The sequence below is a fragment of the Pelodiscus sinensis genome, chromosome 14 (assembly GCF_052426305.1).
Source record: "Pelodiscus sinensis isolate ZL-2025 chromosome 14, ASM5242630v1, whole genome shotgun sequence".
Taxonomy (NCBI): Eukaryota; Metazoa; Chordata; order Testudines; family Trionychidae; genus Pelodiscus; species Pelodiscus sinensis.
In genome coordinates this window covers 46,580,549-46,601,504 of record NC_143065.1, presented here as the reverse complement: position 1 = coordinate 46,601,504, position 20,956 = coordinate 46,580,549, and the positions used below count along the sequence as shown (strand labels likewise).

The 20,956-nt window shown below is 61.5% G+C and overlaps 1 protein-coding gene across 1 annotated transcript; it reads left to right on the top strand.

Moving 5' to 3' along the window:
* Positions 1-10,269: 10,269 nt before the first annotated feature.
* On the top strand, positions 10,270-17,989 carry ARPIN (actin related protein 2/3 complex inhibitor). The gene is made up of 6 exons (XM_075918028.2): positions 10,270-10,427; positions 10,836-10,911; positions 11,566-11,698; positions 12,108-12,314; positions 15,932-16,095; positions 17,077-17,989. Exons 1-6 carry the CDS (start codon positions 10,348-10,350, stop codon positions 17,083-17,085), a joined length of 669 nt encoding a protein of 222 aa, XP_075774143.2. The 5' UTR covers positions 10,270-10,347; the 3' UTR covers positions 17,086-17,989.
* Positions 17,990-20,956: the final 2,967 nt, after the last annotated feature.

Here is a 20,956-nt window from a genome sequence, read left to right as displayed (position 1 = left end):
TTGTGGGTTGGGAGCAAGGCGGTGTAGGAGGGGGCTGTGGGTTGGGAGCAAGGGGGGTGCATGCTGTGGGGTGCAGGAGGAGTTGTGGGTTGGGAGCAAGGGGGTGTAGGAGGGGGTGTGGATTGGGAGCAAGGGGGTGCATGCTGTGGGGTGCAGGAGAGGTTGTGGGTTGGGAGCAAGGGGGGTGCATGCTGTGGGGTGCAGGAGGGGGTGTGGATTGGGAGCAAGGGGGGTGCATGCTGTGGGGTGCAGGAGGGGGTGTGGATTGGGAGCAAGGGGGTGCATGCTGTGGGGTGCAGGAGGGGCTGTGGATTGGGAGCAAGGGGGTGCATACTGTGGGGTGCAGGAGGGGGTGTGGATTGGGAGCAAGGGGGGTGCATGCTGTGGGGTGCAGGAGGGGTTGTGGATTGGGAGCAAGGGGGTGCATGCTGTGGGGTGCAGGAGGGGGTGTGGATTGGGAGCAAGGGGGTGCAGGAGGGGGTGTGGATTGGGAGCAAGGGGGTGCATGCTGTGGGGTGCAGGAGAGGTTGTGGGTTGGGAGCAAGGGGGTGCATGCTGTGGGGTGCAGGAGGGGGTGTGGATTGGGAGCAAGGGGGGTGCATGCTGTGGGGTGCAGGAGGGGGTGTGGATTGGGAGCAAGGGGGTGCAGGAGGGGGTGTGGATTGGGAGCAAGGGGGTGCATGCTGTGGGGTGCAGGAGAGGTTGTGGGTTGGGAGCAAGGGGGTGCATGCTGTGGGGTGCAGGAGGGGGTGTGGATTGGGAGCAAGGGGGTGCATGCTGTGGGGTGCAGAAGGGGTTGTGGGTTTGGGGGGCTCAGGGCTGGGACGGGGGCTTATCCTGTGCAGAAGCGCTAAGGCAGGCTGCCTGTCTGTCCTTGCTCTGGGCTACACCCTGGATGCAGCAGCAGGAGTCCAGGCCTTAGGGCAGGGTGGGAGTGGGGGTGCGCTCCGGTGGGCGCTGAGGGCCAGGGCTCACCCTGCACATTCCATGGGGCACTGAGGGCTGGCTGCCCAGCCCTGCCCCTTCTGGGATCAAGGTGCCGGCCTGCCCACCTTGCCAGGGGCCGTGGGCTCCACTGTTGGCATGCGGTTTGGGAAAGAGACTGGGCAGGAAGCTGCTCTGGCTCAGCTGGAAGGGCGAGAAGGCTCCCAGAGCCAGGAGCGTGGGTGGGGACGTCCCTGCGGGGGCCGTGGGTGGGGCTCGGAGCTCTGAGACCCCCCGGCCAAGGCGATTCCAGGAGAGGTAGGCTCAGGGGCGAGGCACTAGGGGCTCGAAGGGAGGTCAGTGAGTCTGGAAAGGAGCAGGTAGGTGAACTCCCACTGCCCAAGCCGGGCATACAGTTTCTCCAAGCCCTGCCATGGGGGTGCCAAAGACAGATCTGCCTTGCACCCCGGGTGGAAGGCTGAGACGGCCACCAGCTGACCTAGGCGGCCCCTAGGCGACCAAGCACAGCAGAACAGAGCCTGGGGGTGGGGGGGGAGATATCTTTTTGGAGGGACCAAATTGAAAGTGCTTCCGCGCCCTCAGGAGAGCCAGGGAGGGTTTCCGGCTGCCCACGGTACGTCCCTAGACGAGTCCAAACGGGGCAGGAGGCGGAGCAGCAGGGCCCGAGATACGTTGCCATGAAGGCACCACGCCAGGAGCCCCACAGCCGACCTGCTGGGTACTGCTGGGGAAAGCCTTGTGCAGATTGTCGGTGCGGCCTGGGCGCACTTACTGAAACAGACGTGAGCAAGCACTCGAAGAGCCCTAGAGCACCAGGACTGGCAGGGACCTGCAGAGGCATCGAGTCCAGTCCCACCCCTCCCGGCAGGACCAAGCACCGTCTACCCAGCCCTGCCAGGTGTGTGTCCATCCTGCTCTGGAATCTCTCCAGGGATGGAGACTCTACAACCCCCCTGGGCCATGTGTCCCAGTGTTTAACCCCCCCCGGACAGGCAGGAAGTTTTTTCCTAATGTCCAACCTCAACCTCCCTGGCTGCAGTTTCAGCCCCTTGCTGCTTGGCCTGTGCTCAGAGGCCAAGGGGAACAATTTCCCCCTCCTGCCTTTTAGAAACCTGAGAACCTCTCTCACATCCCCGCTCAGTCTGCTCCTTCCCAAACTAAACCAGCCCCATTCCTTCAGCCTCCCTCCTAGCTCGTGTTCTCGAGCCCTTTGGTCGTGTTTGTTCCTCTTCTCTGGACCCTCTCCCGTTTCTCCACGTCTTTCTTTCAAGAAAACTGAGTTTTGTCCCTTGTCACCAAGGGGTGGGGAGTCACCAAGCCCCGCCCCCGCCGCCTGCTCAGTTTGGACTCGGCTAGGTCCAGACTGGTGCATCTGCAGCCAGAAGGGACCCTCAGCTGCCAGGGAGAACTGAAGGTTTATTAGCCCCAGGAACCCAGCGTGGCCCAGCCTGGGGAGAGGGGCCCTGAGCCAGCCAGTCACTCCTACCCCCAGCAGCACATCCCCCCCTGCGCCAGCCCCACCTCCGGCCAGCTCTGGGGCAAAAGGGGTCACTGGCCACGCCCCCTCCCAGCCCAGGGTCCAGCGTCCCGGCAGGACGTCTGCATGGAGGGCCTGGAGGGGCTCCCTGGGCCTTTTCCCCTCTTGCGCTCTCAGGGTTGGGGGACACACATGGGCCCCACTTCCGGTTTGGGGCTGTGGGGCCTGCGGGCTGCCTTCCGTGTCTCAGGGCCCCAGTCCCGTTCTCTGTGGCACACTGCTGCTGTGTGTAGCCGGCCCCGTACACTCCTGCCACAGCCTCCCCCCACAGGACTGGAGTCTCTCTCCGCAGCCAGTCACTTTTTCCTCTTCAGCCCCTGTGCAAGGGAACCTCTCGGACACCTTCCTCTGCCCCATCCCTGCATCATGAACCCTGCTTTACCTGCGCCGGTCGACAAAGGCTTCCTGGTCGACCGCGGCGCGTCCAGACTGCCCCGATCTGCCGGCAAACAGCTGATCAGCAGCTGGTCGGCGGAGCGCGGCGGCCATTTAAATTTCAATCGCGGCTTCATTTCCCTCTGCCGATCAGCCTAATCGACATGGCTCCGTCGCTGGAGCCGTGTGGTCTAGACACGCCCTAGTTCAGCCCTGTCCCTCTCCCCCGGGCATGCAAAGGTTCGCGCCCTACAACGGCGCCGGGCAGGAAGGCTGCAGGCTGTGAAGCCCGAGAGCCGAGGGACAGCCTGCCCCAGCCTAGCTCTCGCAGCGCGAAGCAGTGCTCGTCCGGCTGCCGGTGGGCTAATTGCCCCGGGCTTTATCTTGCACGATTGATCCAGCACAAAAGCCTGCGCCCGGGCCCCTGCGTTGTCTGCTGCTCCACTCTGGTCCCTAGCTGCTCTGCTGGGCGTTACCCAGGGCCACCCCCATCCACTCTGGGTGAGGGGCAGGGAGGCTGCTGAGGTGCCAGGCTGCCTGGCGAGAGCAGAGCATGGAAGCTGGTCTGGAGCCGGAGTCTGAGGCTGGGGGGCTGGGAATTCCATGCCCACGCCTGCCCCATGCTCCTTTCTGCTCTGCCCTTGTCCGGAGGGTTTACCCTGATTCCAGCCGCCAGTGGCCGGAGTCCTCCCTTCTCCCCTTCCCAGAGCGGCAGCAGGGTCCCTCGCCCTTCCCAGCAGTACGGAGTCTCCTCCAGACACACAGGGTCCTTGGGCTGCACCTTCTACAAGGCCAGGGCACTCTTCTCCTGCCACCCCACGCCCTCTGGAGCCTGGGGGAGGGGGCAAGGGGGCTGGCAGGCACCCCGGGCCGAGGAGTTAGCGCCCTGCTGAGGGATGGCACAGAGCCCCCTGCGCTGCAGACTCAGAGGGCATGCCCAGGTACACTGCACTCGCTCCATGCGTGGAGGCCTGGCTGAATACTGACCCAGCACAGTGCTGTGCCAGCTCCCTGCTCCAGGGTGCCCACACGGCTCTGCCCACCCGTTTGCCAGGTGGGCGGGAGTCCCGTGGGTCCGGGTCACTCTGGGGAGCGGTGTCTGTACGCCCAGGGCCTGCTGGGGAGGGGCCCCACGGTGCAAAGGGGGGTCCTGGGGAGACCTTCCTCCCCGAGAGCCTTGCAGCAGCACTGGGTGGCCACCCTCGGGCAACATGGCAAGTCTGCCAGCTGCAGGGCTGCCTTGGGACACACGTTACCGCCCCCTGCTGGGCGCTCCCCTCCCGTCATGCCAGGAGCCCAGCCAGCCCCATGACTGCCCCAAAGACACACCAGCCCTTCCAGAAAGTAGCAGGGCACCTCACCTGCTTGAAGTGTGTCCTTGCTGGATCCAGGCCCACGGGATTGGCCAGCGCTTGGCAGAGCCTAGAACAGCCTGGGAATGGCTGCTGGAGAGACCTTCCCCATCTGTTACGTGCCTTCTCCAGCCAGTAGTCCCCAACCTTTAGAGGCTCCCGGGTGCCCAGGAGGTGGGGCCACTCACACGCCGGGGCCACGCGTCTGGGGGAACGCCAGGGGACTGGGATGTCCTTGCATCAGCGCCGGCATGTGCCCTAGGGCCGGGGCTGGGGCCGCCCGAGTGCCTTGTGCCCGGGGCCAGCGCTGCCGCCCGAGCCACCGCCTGGTGCCGGCACCGGCGCCACTCGAGCACCGCGCGCCCAAATGTGCCCCGGGGCTGGGGCCGCCCGAGCGCCGCACACCCAGCACCGGTGCGTGTCGCGCGCCTGGGGCCGGCGCCTCCCGTGCGCCAGGGGCGGGGCCGGCCCAGGTTGTCGGCAGGCACCATGGCACCCGCGGGCACCGCGTTGGGGACCACTGCCCTAGCCCCTTCTGCCTGGGTGCCCTTCCATCCTGCTCAGGGCTGGCTCGAGCCATTCCTGCACCCTGGGCAGCGGGCACGTGACACATGCATGGCTCCGCCCCTAGGCACATGGCCCCGCCCCCCAGCATGCTGCGCCCCTAAGAGCTGCCATCAGGCACCATGTGCCCGGGGCCGGGAGCCACACGGCGCCCCTAAGAGCTGCCATCAGGCACTGCGCATTCAGGGCCAGGGGCCACATGGCACCCCTTAGAGCTTCCATCAGGTGCCCCCCATAGGTTGGCACCCCAGGCAGCTGCCCAGCTAGCCCCCCCCCCCAATCCAGCCCTGGTCCTGCTGGGTCCTGGCTGAGCGTGGGCACACCCCCCCAACACAGGAGCAATCAGTAACGCCAGCCCAGAATTGGCCCCAACACTCCTGATGTGGCCTCCCCACTGCCGAATACAGGGGAATAATCACTCCCCTAGCTCTGCTGGCACCGCTCCTCCAAATGCAGCCCACCACACCGGTAGCCTGCTTGGCTACAGGGCACACAGAAAACAGACATGATAGACAGAGCATCCCCCAGCTGCACGGGCCTGGCCACACACTCGTTCAGGCCTCTCTGAGGGTCGAGCGGCTCTTGCATATAGACCAGCATTGAGCAGCAACCCACGGGCCACATGCAGCTAGCGATGTTAAATTCTTGGGAATAAACTTTTGGAGAATATTCTCGAGAACGCTCTTGAGAATATTCTCCAATGTGAGAATTTTCTCTTAAATACCTGTTAAATATTTTTTAAAGAATTTTACTATTTACGATAATGTTTTTCTTTAATAAAACTTCAAGAATCATGAAAGTTTACAATTGTTAAAATGAAAATTTGGGAAAGTAAAGAAAAAAGACAGGTTTAAATTACTAGAACTTTTATTACAAATCTTCTGTTGCAGGGTACAAATATTTTTAACTTTCTGGATTGAATACAAGTCTAATCAGAATCTGCACTTTCCGAATCTGACCCATATATTTCTCTCTCTTCTTCTTCCTCATACATATCCTCTTCTTCTTTCTCTTCAGCATCACCAATTTCTTTTTCCTCATTTCTCTGGTTCTGTTTCCTTTTTTCTCTTGGAGATTTCAATGGAGCATCATTTGGGTTTTTAAGAAGCTTTATATTATAGGCTATGAAGGTCAGCTTGCCTGCCCTTTCTTGTGTTGTTTCTTTTTGCATTATGAATGATACTACAAGTACTGAAACTTCTTTCAGTTGCTGCCATTGTTGGTGGCATATTCAATATGGTGATCGCTGCTTTCCCTAATTTTGATCCATGGCTAATACCTTTCCACCATGTTACTGCCTCTACTGAGCCAGCCTATTTTTGTTACATATGATTTAAAAAAAAAAAACCCTTCTTTAGCACGATACTCTGCAAGCTTTGCAATGACTTTTGCTGAGTGATCAGTGCCATATATTCTTGTGACTAATTTATCGGTGAATTCAGTTCCTTGTATTTGTTCATTTCTAGAAAGGCACTCATCATTGAATTTTGGATCTAGAATATTTGCAGCATAGTGAATGTCTTTTAGAGCCATATCTTCTCTTTTTTCAAAACTTTTCATCACATCCTGTTTTTCTTGTTTGGTAAGTGGACTTTTGGGAAGTAGCCTATTAAAATGATCACTTAATTCCCTGAAACATTCAGGAACTTTGCTAATTTTTGGCTGGTCAGATTCAAGCAGCGTAATCCATTTAACAACAGGACTTATCAGTACATGCAGTTTTTGGACCCGTACCCAATATACATCTTCATCCAGGATTGAATTCCTGGTACGTTTGCTCAGTTTAGTCTGTAAATCTTCATGGACAGCAAGGAATTTTAAGACTTCTTTGATTTCAATAAGCTTTTCAAACAATATAAAATGCAACCCCACCTAGTTTTAACTGGCAATTTAAGTGCACAAGTTTGATTTTTCTCTTTTTGAAATACAGTAAAATGAGCTCGTAAAACTTGTGATTTGTTAATTTCCTTCACAACAGTTTTACAGGTAGCTTCAGTTTCTTGAACAGATTTTAAGTTACTGATGTCACCAATTAACAAGTTTAGTGTATGAGCAGCACAAGCGTACATAGCAATGTGATTCTATTTTTCGTTAAGCATTGATAAGGATTTCACCATTGCTGCAGCATTATCAGTGACAATGGCAGTGCCTATTTGTCATTATATCTTTCATACGGAATGCCATATACTCAGCAGTATGACGTTCAACATCGGTTGCCACTGTCTTGTAAAACACTGGTTGGGGTGTTGATATAATAAAATGTATAACAGATTCATTTCTTCAATTGCTCCAAGCATCACACTGCAGTGCAAAAGAAGAGGCTTCAGCAATTTTTGTTTTTATAAGAGCATCAACATGTTGATATTCAGCTTCCAAAAGTTTGTTATAAAGTGTGTATCTGGATGGCATCTTGTAAGATAGTCTTAATTTTTGCATGAAAGTAATCCAAGCTTCCTTTTCAACCAGTGAAAGAGGCGATCCCGATGAGAATATAGCTTGTGCAAAAAAATCATCCAAAACTTTGTTTTCAGTTTCATTCATAGAATCAAAGTAGCAACTTATAGAGTGACACACCTTGGCTGAACTAGATGTGGAAGGTGGTGATGTAAATTCACTAGCACTATCACAGTGTTCTAGAGATGTTGATGCAGTTGATGGTTGAGGTTATCTGCTTCTGGACCCTGAGAATTTTGTTGCCTTTTCCTTGATGTAAGCAGGAGTCTTCAAACAATTGGAAATACGCTCTCTCATCCTTGTCGCATTTCTGATGTATCAGCCTTGCAGTACTTACATTCAGATAACACTGTGTCTTTAACTGTTTTATGAAGGAAATAATCCCACACATCGCTTTTAGGCTTAGTTCCTTTCATACTGATGAAAACACAATGACACCTTTCACAAAAGAGAATACATGTGTTACTGCCTCTTTCTATACTTTCTGTGATGCTTCCAGAAAGTTCCATAACTGTCGGAATTCCTGACTCATGAATGTTCTAAAAAGTTCCATAACATTCTGGAATGTTCTAGACCGTTCTCAAACTATCTTGAATGGTCAAGAAAGCTCTTTAACATTCAGGGTGTTCTAAAAGTTGAATACAATATATTATTTCAAGAGGAAATGAAAAATCAGAAAATTCTCAGGAAATAATCTTTTCCTGAGAATATTCTCACCTCACATCACTACATGCAGCCCATTGGGGTTCAGGGTGTGGCCCCAGGACATGGTGCTTAAGGGCTGCCGCATTCCGCTGGCTTCTACCGGGGTATTTCTTTCCTACGGGTGTTACGAAGGCGACAGGCCCATCGAGCGAGGGCCGTGAAGTGAGGTACGTGCCAGACGCACATAGCACTGCCCGTCAGAGCCATGGCCTCCTGCAGCCAGGCCCAGCGCTGCTCCGGGTCAGTCAGTGCCCCCCGCGCAGTGGAGATACACAAGTCGTTAGCACAATGGCCCTCCCGTGGGAGACTGAAGACAATCGTGTCCCCCACTGGAAGGAAGGAGGATCTTGTGCCACCCACTTGCTAGCCTAGGCTGCCCATTGCTGCTAGAGTCGGGGCCATGGGGAGAGCCCTCACCCAGCCCAGTACTGAGACACCCGAGGCTGGGCCCGGTGTTCAGGAAGTTGGCTTCCAGGGGACCCCTGTGGGGCGCAGCATTGCCTGCCCCACTGCTGCTCTCCAAACAGCTGCACAGAGGCCTCTTGTTCATTCAGCTCAATCCTTCTGGCAAGATGCTTGATTTCCTGCCCACTGGAGCAGTCTGGTAGCTGGGCCCTTCCTGGCAAAACTCACCCCCACCCTGCAGCTGCTGAAATAACTCCACCCGTCCTGCCAGCTGCCCCCGCCATTCCCGCATGCCCTCGCTGGGCCTAGCTCTGCCCCACGCCGCACCAGCACCTCCTGCTGGGCCAGCCTGGGGCTCTGCTGAGCCATACACAGGCCAGTGTTTGAATGACACGCCAGGGAATCAGAGAATCACCAGGAGCCCTCGCGTCCAGCCCCCGGCCCAAAGCAGGACCAGCCCTCCCAATCAGCCCAGCCACGGTGGCAAAACTCCTGTAGGGATGGAGCTTCCACCCCCTCCCTCAGGAACCCAGCCCAGCGTTTCCTCCCCACACCCCAGCGTTTGCCTCCCGCGCCCCCAGAGTGACCCCACGAATCCAGTGCAGAGCCCAGGGCTGCCCCACAGACCGGCCCAGCCGAAGGAGGAACCGACGCCTCCGCTTGGCCAAGGGCCCCGGACTCGGGGGCAGCTCCGAGCCCGGCTGGGCAGGGGGTTCCCTCGCACAGGGCGGCTCTGCACCAGGCCCAGCCAGGGCCCTGCTCCCGGGCATCTCACATGGCCCTGGCCCACGGGGAACAGCTCCTCACGCTGGGGACATGGCCCCAGCAGTGCCTCAGTCTCCCCTCACGCTGCCTGCCCCACAAGCCCACCCTGCCCCACATCCTCCTCCTCTCCGCTGCTGCCTCCAGACCCGCCCTGCCCCACATCTTCCTTCTCCTCCCCCTGCTGCCCCCAGACCCGCCCTGCCCCACATCCTCCTCCTCCCCCTGCTGCCCCCAGACCCGCCTGCCCCACATCCTCCTCCTCCCCCCTGCTGCCCCCAGACCCGCCCTGCCCCACATCCTCCTCCTCCTCCCTGCTGCCCCCAGACCCGCCCTGCCCCAAATCCTCCTCCTCTCCGCTGCTGCCCCCAGATCCTCCTGCCCCACATCCTCCTCCTCCCCCCTGCTGCCCCCAGACCCCCCTGCCCCACATCCTCCTCCTCCTCCCCCCTGCTGCCCCCAGACCCGCCCTGCCCCCCATCCTCCTCCTCCTCCCCCTGCTGCCCCCAGACCCCCCTGCCCCACATCCTCCTCCTCCTCCCCCTGCTGCCCCCAGACCCCCCTGCCCCACATCCTCCTCCTCCTCCTCCCCCTGCTGCCCCCAGACCTCCCTGCCCCCATCCTCCTCCTCCTCCCCCTGCTGCCCCCAGACCCCCCTGCCCCACATCTTCCTCCTCCTCCCCCCTGCTGCCCCCAGACCCCCCGCCCCACATCCTCCTCCTCCTCCTCCTCCCCCCTGCTGCCCCCAGACCCCCCTGCCCCACATCCTCCTCCTCCTCCCCCTGCTGCCCCCAGACTCCCCTGCCCCACATCTTCCTCCTCCTCCCCCCTGCTGCCCCCAGACCCCCCTGCCCCACATCCTCCTCCTCCTCCCCCTGCTGCCCCCAGACCCCCCTGCCCCACATCTTCCTCCTCCTCCCCCCTGCTGCCCCCAGACCCCCCGCCCCACATCCTCCTCCTCCTCCTCCTCCCCCTGCTGCCCCCAGACCCCCCTGCCCCACATCCTCCTCCTCCCCCTGCTGCCCCCAGACCCCCCTGCCCCCCATCCTCCTCCCCCCCCCGCTAGCTTTGGGTGGGCGGGGCTTGCGTCTGGGAGCCTCGCGCTGCGTCATGACGTCAGGTGCCCCATACGCTCCGTGCCCAGTGGCCGCCCCGCCCCGCCCCTCGAGACTCCTGTTCCGGCCCCGCCCCTCTCCCCGTAGCCCCGCCCCCCGTCCCCCGCTCCGCGCCAGCCCAGCAGCCGGCTCCATGAGCGGGCCGGGCGCGGCCCGCGGGCCGGTGCACAGGGAGCGGCTGCCCGGGCGCTGGGAGCCGCCCGCCCTGCAGAGGTTCGCTCCGTTCCGCGGCTGCTCCCCCAGGGCCGGGCTGGAAGAGCCGGTGGTTGCCGGCGTGGGCAGGGCAGGGGCTAGGAAGCACGTGGCTGAAATGCGCGGTGGGTAACCTGCGGCACTCCCTGCTGCAGGGCGCGAGTGGGCAAATTCTGGCGGGGGGGGGGTAAGTTTTCTGTTGAAGTCCGAGGACAGCCCCTGTTGTGATGCTGACTGGGACGCAGGCTGCAGGCGCCCTCAGTCCTTGGGCCACATCCCGGCGGCAGCTGGGCTCAGGAGAAATGTCTGCCCAGCCGGCGGGGGGGCTTTGGTGTCAGAAGGCTCTGGCTGTGGCTGGGGGGCGTGGCGCTAGATGGCTGTCCTGGGGGCACTCGCTGTCTCTGATTGTCCCTTTCCCTCCCCCTGCAGCGGGCGTGGCGTGATAGTGGAGGGAGAGCTGGTAGACCTCTCTCGTCATCTCATCGAGGATATTGACGGCGGGAAGGTGAGCGAGGTGCCTTGTCCAAATTCCGTAATCCCAGGCTTCCCGTGGGGTAGGGGAGGCCCAGGGTAGGTACCGAGGGCCAGGGGCGTGGAGAGAGAGGCCCACACCCTGTACGGAGAGGGCAGCTGCAGAGCCAGGCCTGGGAGGGCCTCCTGCTGCCACTGCCATTTCCCACAGCTGTGTTAGGATCATCGCCGTGTCGCAGCAGGGGAAACTGAGGCACGGAGCTGGGCATTGACTCCTGTGGCCACGCAGGGAGTCTCTGGCAGATGTAGGAGCAGAGCCCCTGGGCCGTGCTCCTCTCTGAACTAGTGCTGTGTAGGCATCTGTCTGTCCCTCTTTCTGCTCATCTGGTTTTCCTGACGCCTCCCCTTGGGCTCTGGGGTCCTGCTTTAGGGGTGTGGCATCTGGCAGTCCAGCCGAAGCCTGGTGCAGGCTGGGAAGGTGCTTTCCTTGCTGGTGCAGGTGCCCGAGGGAGGAGGGCGCAGTACTGGCTGCCTTCCGGACGAAGCCTCTCCCTGCACTCGGCCCCTCCTGGGATGGCCTGGTGCTGCCAGGAGCGGGTCCCGGCGGCTATGGGGGGCTCTGTTGGCTGGGCGCTGGGGGCTGCAGCCCGGGCAAGGCTGGGCAGCTGCTGACCCGGTGCCTCTGCAGGAGCGATGCTCCGTGCTCTACGTCCGGCCCAGCCGGGCCCAGCGCCGCCGGTTCGACGCCCAGGGAAACGAGAGGGAGCCCAACGGCAGCGACAGCAGGAAGGTGAACACCGGCTTCCTCCTGTCCTCCTTCAGTAGGTATCCGAGGAGCCCAGCCCCGTGCCCCCCTGGCTCCGGGTTCCCGTCCTCGCCCTGAGATGGGGAAGGCTCGTGGGCCTTCCCGCCGGCACCTGCCTGAGAGCGGCTGCTTTCCCAGCGCTCACCTCGGAGCTGGGCTGGGGGAGGTGAAGGGCCCTGGGTTTGAGTCCCTCGCTCATCCTGCTCCGGGCCAGGGCTCTGTGCTCAGGGCACGTGTGGTCCAGGGAGCTTGGAGTCAGGCTGCTTGGGCCCAGGGACCAGAATCGGCGCCCCCGCCGGGGATTCAGACTCCTCGGCGTCCCTTGTGCCCCTCCCCTGGTGGGGTCCCCCCTTGCCCTGGGCCGAGAGGGCTCGGGCTCCGTGCCGGCTGTGCCCTGACGCTGGCCTGGCCTTTGCATGTGGCAGGAGTGGAGGCCAGAGGCGACCCGGACCGGCTGTCCCCCGAGGAGCTGAAAGGGCTGCTGAATAAGCCAGAGCTGCTGAGTGTGACCGAGCGCCACACCCCCAGCCAGGCCGTGGCCTTCTGGCTGCCGGAGGCGGAGCTGGAGGCGCTGGAGCTGGAGCTGGGGACAGAGATCCGGCTGAAGACCCGGGGTGACAGCCCCTTCATACGTGAGTGGCCCCTTTGTGCTGCACCTGCTCCCCGGAGGAGCACTGGGGTATTGCTCTTGGCTCCGAGGCACCCCCCCCCCAGCTGCCTCCTGCCTGGAATTAACCAGGACTGAGGAGCTGCAGCCCTGGCCTGGTGGTGTCACTGTAGCCCCAGCCCAGGCCCTCAGTGACCAGAGAAGATGTAGTCGCACCGGCGCGTGTCCTGGCCCAGCTTACCCAGCAGCCAGGGCTCCTGTGCCCAGGGAATACAGCTAAAGCTACAGCTTGCTCAGGAAGACGAGGCAGGAGGAGGTGTTACCTTGCGTAGTAAAGATGATTGCACTTGGACTGAGGTGGAGAGGGACGTAGGGGACAGACTTGTTGACAGTCTCTGGGTTAGGTTACCAGGGGTAAAAACCAAGAGTGAAGTCATGCTAGGGGGCTGCTACAGACCATCTGCCCAGGTAGGAGAAGTAGAGGAGGCTTTTTTTAATCAACTCACAAAATCATCCAGAGCGCAGGAGTGGGTGGTGATGGGGGACTTCAACTATCCAGACATCTGTTGGGAAGCTAACACAGCGGGGCACAGACTGTCCAATATGTTCTTGGTCTGCATTGGAGACAGTTTTTTATTTCAGAAGCTACGGGGGAAGCTGTTCTAGGTTTGAGTTTAACAAATAGGGAGGAACTGGTTGAGAATTTGAAAGTGGAAGGCAGCTTGGGAGAAGATGACCACGAATTCATAGAGTTCATGATTGTAATGAATCAAGGGAGAACAGCAAAACAGAGACAGTGGATTTCAGGAAGGCAGATTTTAGTAAACTCAGAGCTGGTAGGTAAGGTCCCTGGAAAGCAAGACTAAGAGGGAAAAACAACTGAAGAGAATTGGCAGTTTTTTAAAGAGACATTATTAAGAGCTCAAAAGCAAACTATTCTACTGCGTAGGAAGGATAGAAAGTCTGGCCGGAGACCACCTTGGATCAACCGGGAGATTTTATACAATCTAAAAATCAAAAAGGAGTCGTATAAAAACTGGAAACTAGGTCAAATGACAAAGGACGAATATAAGCAAATAATACAGGTATGTCGGGGGAAGATTAGACAGGCAAAGGCACAAAACGAGCTAAATCTAGCCGGGGTAAAAGGTAACAAGATGTTCTACAAGTATATTAGGAGCAAGAGGAAGAGCAAGGACAGGGTGGGCCCATTGCTCAGTGAGGAGGGAGAAACAGTAACAGGAAACCTGGACATGGCAGAGGTGCTTAATGACTTCTTCGTTTCGGTTTTCGTCAGGGTGGCGGGATGCCTAACATGGAGAATGTTAGTGGAAAGGGGGTAGGTGTAGAAGTTAAAATAAAAGAACAAGTTAAAAATCACTTACAAAAGTGAGATGTCTGCAAGTCACCAGGCCTGATGAAATGCACCTAGAATACTCAAGGAGCTGATAGAGGAGGTGGCTGAGCCTTTAGCGATCATCTTTGAAAATTCATGGAAGTTGGGAGAGATTCCAGAAGATTGGAAAAGGGCAAATCTAGTGCCCATCTATAAAAAGGGAAACAACAACCCAGGAAACTACAGACCAGTCAGTTTAACTTCTGTGTCAGGGAAGCTAATGGAGCAAATACTTAAGGAATCTGTCTGCAAACATCTGGAAGAAAATAAGGTGATAGGTAAAGAACAAATCACATCAAAGCAATCCGATAGCTGTCTGTGAGAGGACAATGAGCCTTGTGGCTAAGGGAGAAGCGGTGGACGTGCTTTACCTCGACTGTAGTAAGGCATTTGATGCATGACCCCCTTCTCAATAAACTAGGCAAATACAACCTAGACGGGGCTACTATAAGATGGCTGCATAACTGGCATGATAGCCATTCTCAGAGAGTAGTTATTAGCGGTTCACAATCCTGCTGGAAGGGCAGAACAAGTGGGGTCCGCAGGGCTCTGTTTTGGGACCGGCTCTGTTCAATATCTTCATCAACGATTTAGACATGGGCATAGAGAGGACGCTTATTAAGTTTGCAGATGATCCCCAGCTGGGAGGGGTTGCGACTGCTCTGGAGGACGGGTCAGAATTCAAACTGATCTGGACAAACTGGAGAAGTGGTCTGAGGTCAATAGGATGAAGTTTAATCAGGAAAAATGCAAAGTGCTCCACTTAGGAAGGAACAGTCAGTTGGATATTAGGAAAAACACTTTCCCTAGGTGAGTGGGAAGCGCTGGGCTGGGTTCCCTGGGGAGGGGATGGAATCTCCGTCCCTAGAGGAGTTTAAGTCCCGGCTTGCCACAGCCCTGGCTGGGTTGATTGAGTTGGGGTTGGGGTTCGTCCTGCTTTGGGCAGGGTCTAGATGCGATGACTCCTGAGGTCTCTGCCAGCCCTGGGAGTCTGAGTTTCACACACGCAGGCTGGGGAGTGACTGGGGAGGAGTCCTGCAGAAAGGGATCAAGGGGTCAGAGTGGCCCACAAGCCCAATATGAGTCAAGTGACACTGTTGCAAAAAAAGCAAACCTGATTCTGGGCTGCATTGACAGCAGTGTTGTGAGCAAGAGTCTGCGCTGCTCAGGTCTCAGTTGGAGTCTTGTGTCCAGTTCTGGGCACCGCATTTCAGGAAAGATGAGGAGAAACTGGAGAAGGTCCAGAGAAGAGCGACAAGAATGATGAAAGGTCCAGAGAACATGAGCTATAAGGGAAGACTGAAGGAATTGGGCTTGTTTAGTTTGGAAAAGAGAAGACTGAGAGGGGCCATGAGAGCAGTTTTCAAGTATCTAAAAGGGTGTCACAGGGAGGAGGGGGGGAAATTGTTCTCCTTGGCCTCTGAGGACAGGACGAGGAGCAAGGGGCTTAAACTGCAGCCAGGGAGGTTGAGGTTGGTGTGACGATGCGTTGGGGTCCCCCGCCTCCTGCACCCCCGGAATGGCACGAACAGACTCCCCCAGCCAGTAGAACAGGGAGTTTATTGCCTCTTCAGGATACAGCCCAGCACAGATGTCACCAGGTTCCAGGGCAGGCCTAGGATGCCTCAGCCCCCCTTGAGATGGGGGGGGGGGGGTCTCGGCTTCTAAACCCCCCAGCCTGTTGCTGAGGCTGCTTCCTCCATGCTCCCAGACAGAAACTAACTCCCTCTCCTCCAGCCCTGCCCCCAGCCAGGGCAGCATCCCCCTTCCTTTGCTCCTCTCCATGGGGGGTAGCTGGTCAGACAGGTTTGGAGCCCCCTTTGCCTAGTGACTCCTGTCACAGCCAGCAGAGGTCGCCACAGCCCTAGCAAGTTACCCCCCACTACGTCGCAGTTGGACATTAGGGAAAACTCCCTGCCTGTGGGGGGTCAGTCGCTGGGATAAGTTGCCCGGGGGGCTGTGGAGTCTCCATCCCTGGGGACATTCCAGAGCCGGTTGGACACTCACCTGGCAGGGCTGATCTAGCGGGTGCTTGGTCCTTCCGTGAGGGCAGGGACTGGACTTGGTGCCTCTCGAGGGCCCTGCCGGTTCTACAATTCCATGGCACCGGCCCGTGTCCTCGGCGCGTCCGGCCCAGAGCCAGGGTTGCTGCTGCTGTTGCTGCTTCCCGGCGGAGGGAGCTGGAGCAGGTTCCGTTTCCGCGGTGGAGGTGCCAGGCCTGCCCCCAGCTCCTGTCTCCCTCTCAGTCTCTCTAGCCAAGCTGCAGGCCGGCACAGTGACCCACTGCCACGTCGTCGGGGACGGACAGGCGGGGGCTTCCTGGACAGAGCACGTCCTGGCTCACCGGGCCCAAGGGGGGCCCAGCCCTGAGCCCAGGGGGCAGGGGGACGGCGCAGAGGAGGACGAATGGGTAGGTGGAACCCCCCCCCCCTTCCCAGAGAGTCACCGCTGGCAAGTGCCTCTAGGCTGGGCTTGTGGGCCTGGCTGTGCCCTGGGGAGACGGCCGGGCAGCTCTCCTGGGAGCACGGAGGAGCTAGCGCGCCTCGCGGGGGCTGCCTGTGGGGGGGGGGGTCCACCCTGTGCCAGGCCGCCCGACTTGGCTCCTTCCTCCAGTGCACGCCCAGGGCTCTGCTCCCCTGCGTCCCGGGCAAAGGAGGGAGCCAGCCGTGGGGCTGAGCTGGCCCCTCTGCAGCGGCTGCTCAGCTTGCGAGGGGCGGGGACGTCACGAGCGTGGGAGTGGCCCTGCGGGATCACAGCAGGGCCCAGGGGCCCCCCAGGGGTGTGGGAGAGCACGGACCGAGCAGTGACCCACCCTGGCGTCTGCTCCCGGCTTCTGCCAACTGAGGCCGAGAGCCTGGGGCTGCACCCCAGCCCCCTTGACACCTGCTCCGGGTGTGTGGAGGTGCCTGTGCTTGCCAGCCCCAGGCTGCTGCGCCCGGCAGGGGGCTGCCTGCCCCACGGAGCGCCCCTCTCACTGCTGCGTCCGGGCAGGGGGCTGCCTGCCCCATGGAGCACCCCCCTCGCTGCTGCGCCCGGCAGGGGGCTGCCTGCCCCATGGAGCGCCCCTCTCGCTGCTGCGCCCGGCAGGGGGCTGCCTGCCCCATGGAGCACCCCCCTCGCTGCTGCGCCCGGCAGGGGGCTGCCTGCCCCATGGAGCACCCCCCTCGCTGCTGCGCCCGGCAGGGGGCTGCCTGCCCCACGGAGCGCCCCCCTCGCTGCCGTGCCCGGGCTGTGGGCGTGGGGTGCACCTGCTGCTCCTGGGATGCTGCAGCTCTGTGCTTTCCTCCTGCGAGCCAGCAGGGGGCGCTGCCCACCTGCCAACCTGCCCTGCCCGCATGCGCCGGGTTCCCAGCCAGCCTGGGCCTACCCTGCTCTGTTGGCTTTTCCCCAGGACGCCTGAGAGCGGCCTCCACCGAGGCAGGCGCCGCCCGGAGCAGCTTGGGCCACGGCTCCGGAGGGACGTTCAGGCTGCACCCACCCCCAGGCCGGCCGTCTCCACGCCCAGCCGGGACGCTTACAGGACGCACACGGGACCTTCTCCAGGGGACAAGGCACCACGCCCCATTTATTGACAATAGAGCACAGCAGAGTGTGCATTACACACGCCCGCCCCCACACACGCACACACGCCCCACGCATGCGCATGCACACGCCCACCCCCAGGCACACGCCCCCACACACATGCACATGCCCACGCACACGCCCCCCATGCACATGCCCACCCCCAGGCACATGCACACACGCCCCACGCATGCATATGCCCACCCCCAGGCACACACACACACGTCCCACACATGCACATGCCTACCCCCAGGCACACGCCCCCACACACATGCACATGCCTACCCCCAGGTCCATGCACGCACACGCCCCCCATGCACATGCCCACCTCCAGGCCCACGCACGCACACGCCCCCCACACACATGCACATGCCTACCCCCAGGTCCGCGCACGCACACGCCCCCCACACACATGCACACACATGCCCCCCACACACATGCACACACACGCCCCCCCACACACATGCACATGCCCACCCCCAGGCACACGCACGCGCCCTGGTGACGGAGCAGTTACCAGTCTGTTGCTCGGCCCAACCCCTTGGCCTGGTAGGTAGGTTGGGTGGGAGGAAGGAGCCGGGCGCGTGTTGGTCTGGACTGCTGCTCCTCTTGGCAGGACGGGAAGCCGAGGATCCGTACGAGGCGCTCCGTGCTTTCTAGGGCTTGCCTTCCATGCAGGTCTCTGCATGTTGCCTTGTCAGACCTTAATCAGTCTCTCGGCATCAGGACCAGTGGTTCTGCGCCATGTTTGTCTGGAGGTTGTTCTTGCAGTCGTCCGACGTCCGTATGCTGACGAGCCCTCCTGGGCGTTGTCGTTCCGGTGGAAGTCGTTAGCGGTTCCCTAGCAAGGGGGGCTTGCCGCTGACTTCAGGGTTCCTCAGTCTGGCCCGGCAGTCTGCATCTCCGGAGGCTTCCGCTTAGTGCGTCTGAGTCTCCGGCCCCTCCTCTGACCAGCTGGGCGTGCGGTGGCCTTCACGTGTCTCCCTCCTAAACCGTTCTGTGTCTCATTGGCACAAACACCTGTACGCACCTGCAGCATGGGACAGAAGGTCCATCTAGTCACAGCGCTCACCTTCTTTCTCTCTGCGACGAGGCTCTAACGCTGCCAGCGCTGTGCATCCCGCTGTCCGTCCCTTCCCGGCAGCGTGCTCACCCCAGTCGGAGCTGGCGCTGCCTGGCCTGTCTGCGGCCACGTCTTGTATTTAAGTGGAATCCAACCCTTTCGCTGTAGCATCCATCCGTTCTCACTGCCGACGGCTTACACAGCCCCAGGCTTCCCAGCGGCTGGGTGTGTGTGCACAGGGCCTGCGGGCCGCATGGCTCTGGAACCGCCCGGCAGGCCTTGCTCCCTCCCCACCTGCGTCGGGCAGACGGGGCGGCACCAGCGACCCAGCCGGCGCCTCCCGTTGAGACAGAGCGTGTGAGCAGGGCTGCTGGGAGCCACACGGGCAGGGCTGGCGCAGCCCTTGGCCCGGTGCCCCTGCCCCTGGGAATCCCAGTGCGGCCCAGCTGCCCCAGCCAGGCCAGGGAGGTGTGCTCAGAGGGATCGCTGTGTGCGCCAGCCATACCCTGCCTGTGTCCAGTGCTCTTGGATCAATGCATCCAGCCTCCCCCACCTGCCTGCTGTTCAGCCGCCCCAGCCGCAGCCGGCTCCCGGCTCCCGCCCGCCGAGAGTGCTCTGGCTGACAGAGGAGGAGACTTTTGGTGGCTGCCGGCATCTGGCTGCACAGAGGAGGGTGCTGGGGGAGCTTCCTTACCTGCCGGCCCCTGAATGGCCGGGGGTGGAGCGGGTGTGTGTTAGGGCCCGATCCCTGCTTCCCCGGGTAGGGCCGGGCAGTGCGGTGACCAGCGCAGGCTGCCTGGTCCAAGGTGTGAGCGCAGCGCCCCCTGCAGGCCGCTCTGGGCTAATTCCTGCGCAGGGGTAGGCTCTAGCTGCCGTGGCTCCCGTGGGGCAGCCCCCCTCAGGAAGCTAGGCTGGGAGCAGAAGGGCTGCAGCCCCTCCCCAGTGCTAAGGGCTGCTGCTCAGCCTGGGGGCCAAGTGGAGGTCGGGGGCAGGTTGTCCCTGGTCCCCCGCACAGGCTGGGACTAGTGCCACGGGGCTCGTGGGCTGCTGGGTGCCATCTGCTGCCCATGTGATCGGGGCAGGGGGCAGCCTTCCCATGCGCTGTCTGCCTGAGCCCCTGGCCCCTGTGGGGGCAGCTGGCTTCAGCTGGGCCGTGAGAGGAAGAGCCTGGAGGGGCCTCGCCATGGGGGGGGGGATGGTGGCAGGCTTTGCCCCCTGCCTTGTGTGTGGAGCTGGGGTTGGGACCATGGGGTGGGAGCCCTGTGCTGGCAGCGGCAGGCCGGGCGTAGGGCAGGGAGCTGCTCTTCTGGACGGCCCAGCTCGTGGCAGGCTGCCCTCGGCTCGCTGTGCTGGCTGGAGCTGCCCGCACCTCTCCTGTGCCCGGGGGGCTGGGCTGTGGGGCCAGGGATGTCTCAGCTCCCCCCAGACCTGCAGGCCCCCTTGTCTGTCTGCTTCCTGCCCCGCTCCTGCAGCGGCGTCCCCGCATCGCCAGTCCTGCCGGGGGGCTCCAGCCACTGGGGTGACCCGGCACCACTCCAGCAAGGCCCCTCCGGCTGCAGCGCCCCAGCTCGGCCGTGCAGCTTGGCAGCCACGTAGGGCATGTGTAGTCCAGGACAGCTGCCCTGGGGGCTCTCAGCAGCGCTGGGCCCAGTGCCCATGGTCCCTGGCTCCGCTGCTGCCAGGCCTGCCAATGGGGGCAATGGCCGGGACAGCACAGCGGGGCCGAGACTGGCTTCCGGGCAAATCAACCGTTCTGTGGAGACCTGCTGACTCCCTGGGGCGGGAGAGGCCCAGGCGGTTCCGGCCCCGCCCGTCCCTGCCCGCGTGGCCCGGCTGGTTCCGGCCCCCGCCCGTCCCTGCCCGCGTGGCCCGGCTCGTTCCGGCCCCCGCCCGTCCCTGCCCGCGTGGCCCGGCTGCTTCCGCCCCCGCCCGTCCCTGCCCGCGTGGCCCGGCTGCTTCCGCCCCAGCCCGTCGCCGCCCGCGTGGCCTGGCTGGTTCCGGCCCCCGCCCGTCCCTGCCCGCGTGGCCCGGCTGGTTCTGGCCCCCGCCCGTCGCTGCCCACGTGGCCTGGCTGGTTCCGGCCCCCGCCCGTCGCTGCCCGCGTGGCCTGGCTGGTTCCGGCCCCCGCCCGTCGCTGCCCACGTGGCCTGGCTGGTTCCGGCCCCCGCCCGTCGCTGCCCACGTGGCCTGGCTGGTTCCGGCCCCCGCCCGTCGCTGCCCACGTGGCCCGGCTGGTTCCGGCCCCCGCCCGTCGCTGCCCGCGTGGCCTGGCTTGTTCCAGCCCCCGCCCGTCCCTGCCCACGTGGCCCGGCTGGTTCCGGCCCCCGCCCGTCGCTGCCCGCGTGGCCCGGCTGGCTCCGGCCCCCGCCCGTCGCTGCCCGCGTGGCCTGGCTGGTTCCGGCCCCCGCCCGTCCCTGCCCGCGTGGCCCGGCTGGTTCCGGCCCCCGCCCATCCCTGCCCGCGTGGCCCGGCTGGTTCCGGCCCTGCGCCCTGGTTTCGGGGCTGCGTGTGGGAGGCCGGGCAGCGCGGCTCACGTGGGGGGGCTGCGTGTGGGAGGCCAGGCAATGCCCGCGGCTCCGTGCGTGGCTGCCAGCGCCAGCCCAGGGCTGCGTTCCCGGCAGCGGGCGCTCAGCGCGTCGCTGGGGCA

Bases quoted from the DNA above. Each gene is read 5' to 3' on its own strand.
- ARPIN (XM_075918028.2), top strand. From the start codon at position 10,348: ATGAGCGGGCCGGGCGCGGCCCGCGGGCCGGTGCACAGGGAGCGGCTG. The intron at 10,428-10,835 runs GTTCGCTCCGTT...CTCCCCCTGCAG, and splicing joins GAGCCGCCCGCCCTGCAGAG to CGGGCGTGGCGTGATAGTGG. The intron at 12,315-15,931 runs GTGAGTGGCCCC...TCTCCCTCTCAG, and splicing joins GGGTGACAGCCCCTTCATAC to TCTCTCTAGCCAAGCTGCAG.